Here is a 931-nt window from a genome sequence, read left to right on the forward strand (position 1 = left end):
TAGATAACTTTATTGCCAACAACGGTAAAACTGAGAGGAGAAAACTGAAGAAACGTTCTGAAAGGGCAACGTGGACGCCCCACCTGGTGGCGGTACCCGGGGAAGGCACCCCGTGGCTGCGGGGCCCCTCTGGGCTCAAGTGTCTTTCTCGCTGCGGCCCAGGGTGAGCTTGTCAAAGAGGTACTCTGCCAGGCCTGCTTCCGGGGGGGCCCCCATCTTGCGCAGGTTGCTCAGGTAGCCACCCAGCTCTTTGATGGTCTTGGCCTGCTGGTTCAGGAAGTGGTTCTCCAGGAAGTCGCGGAGCTGGGGGTCGCCATTCTGCTTGGCCAGCTGGTGCAGCTCCAGGAGACTCTTGTTGACTTCCTTCTCCAGGTCGAAGGCGCACTCCATGGCCTGGAGCCCGCCCTCCCAGCCTTGGCGCTCTGGCTTCCTGATGTCGCTAAGGCAGATGCGGCCACCGCGCAGGTTCTGCAGCCTCATCAGCTCCTGGGCATGCTCCCTCTTCTCTTGCCACTGGCGCAGGAAATAGCCGCTGAAGCTCTCCAGGGCCACGTCGTCCCGGTCGAAGTAGAAGGCCATGGATAGGTACACATAGGAGGCGTGGAGCTCCAGGTTGACGTTGAAGTTGACGGCGACCTCGCAGCTGGGGTGGTAGTTCTGGCGCACCTGCGACAGCGGGCCCAGGGCAGGCAGCGCGGGCGCGGGGAGCAGGCGGGGTAAAGCGGTGTGGTCGCGACGGTCCCGGAGCGGGCAGCGGCATCGGCATCGGCTGTGGCGGCCACGGCGGAGGCCTCGGAGCACCACCATGGTGGACGACGGCGGCGACCAGCGGAGGGCGGGGTCCTCCAGGCGGGGTGGTGGTTGTCGCAGGGTCTGCGAAGGGACCGGAAGTGGGCTATGGGGACCGTTACGAAGGAAGGGGCGAGCCCGG

General features: G+C 64.8%; 1 protein-coding gene across 1 annotated transcript; it reads right to left on the reverse strand.

Moving 5' to 3' along the window:
- Positions 1-45: 45 nt before the first annotated feature.
- Positions 46-855, reverse strand: LOC108521488 (ferritin heavy polypeptide-like 17). Its single transcript, XM_017861343.1, has one exon. It carries the CDS (start codon positions 805-807, stop codon positions 136-138), a length of 672 nt encoding a protein of 223 aa, XP_017716832.1. The 5' UTR covers positions 808-855; the 3' UTR covers positions 46-135.
- Between the last annotated feature and the right edge of the window lie 76 nt (positions 856-931).

The sequence above is a fragment of the Rhinopithecus bieti genome, unplaced genomic scaffold, assembly GCF_001698545.2.
Source record: "Rhinopithecus bieti isolate Rb0 unplaced genomic scaffold, ASM169854v2 scaffold_61776, whole genome shotgun sequence".
Taxonomy (NCBI): domain Eukaryota; kingdom Metazoa; phylum Chordata; class Mammalia; order Primates; family Cercopithecidae; genus Rhinopithecus; species Rhinopithecus bieti.

What these genes read in the sequence shown, in the direction of transcription:
- LOC108521488 (XM_017861343.1), bottom strand. Translation starts at nt 807, where the DNA reads ATGGTGGTGCTCCGAGGCCTCCGCCGTGGCCGCCACAGCCGATGCCGA.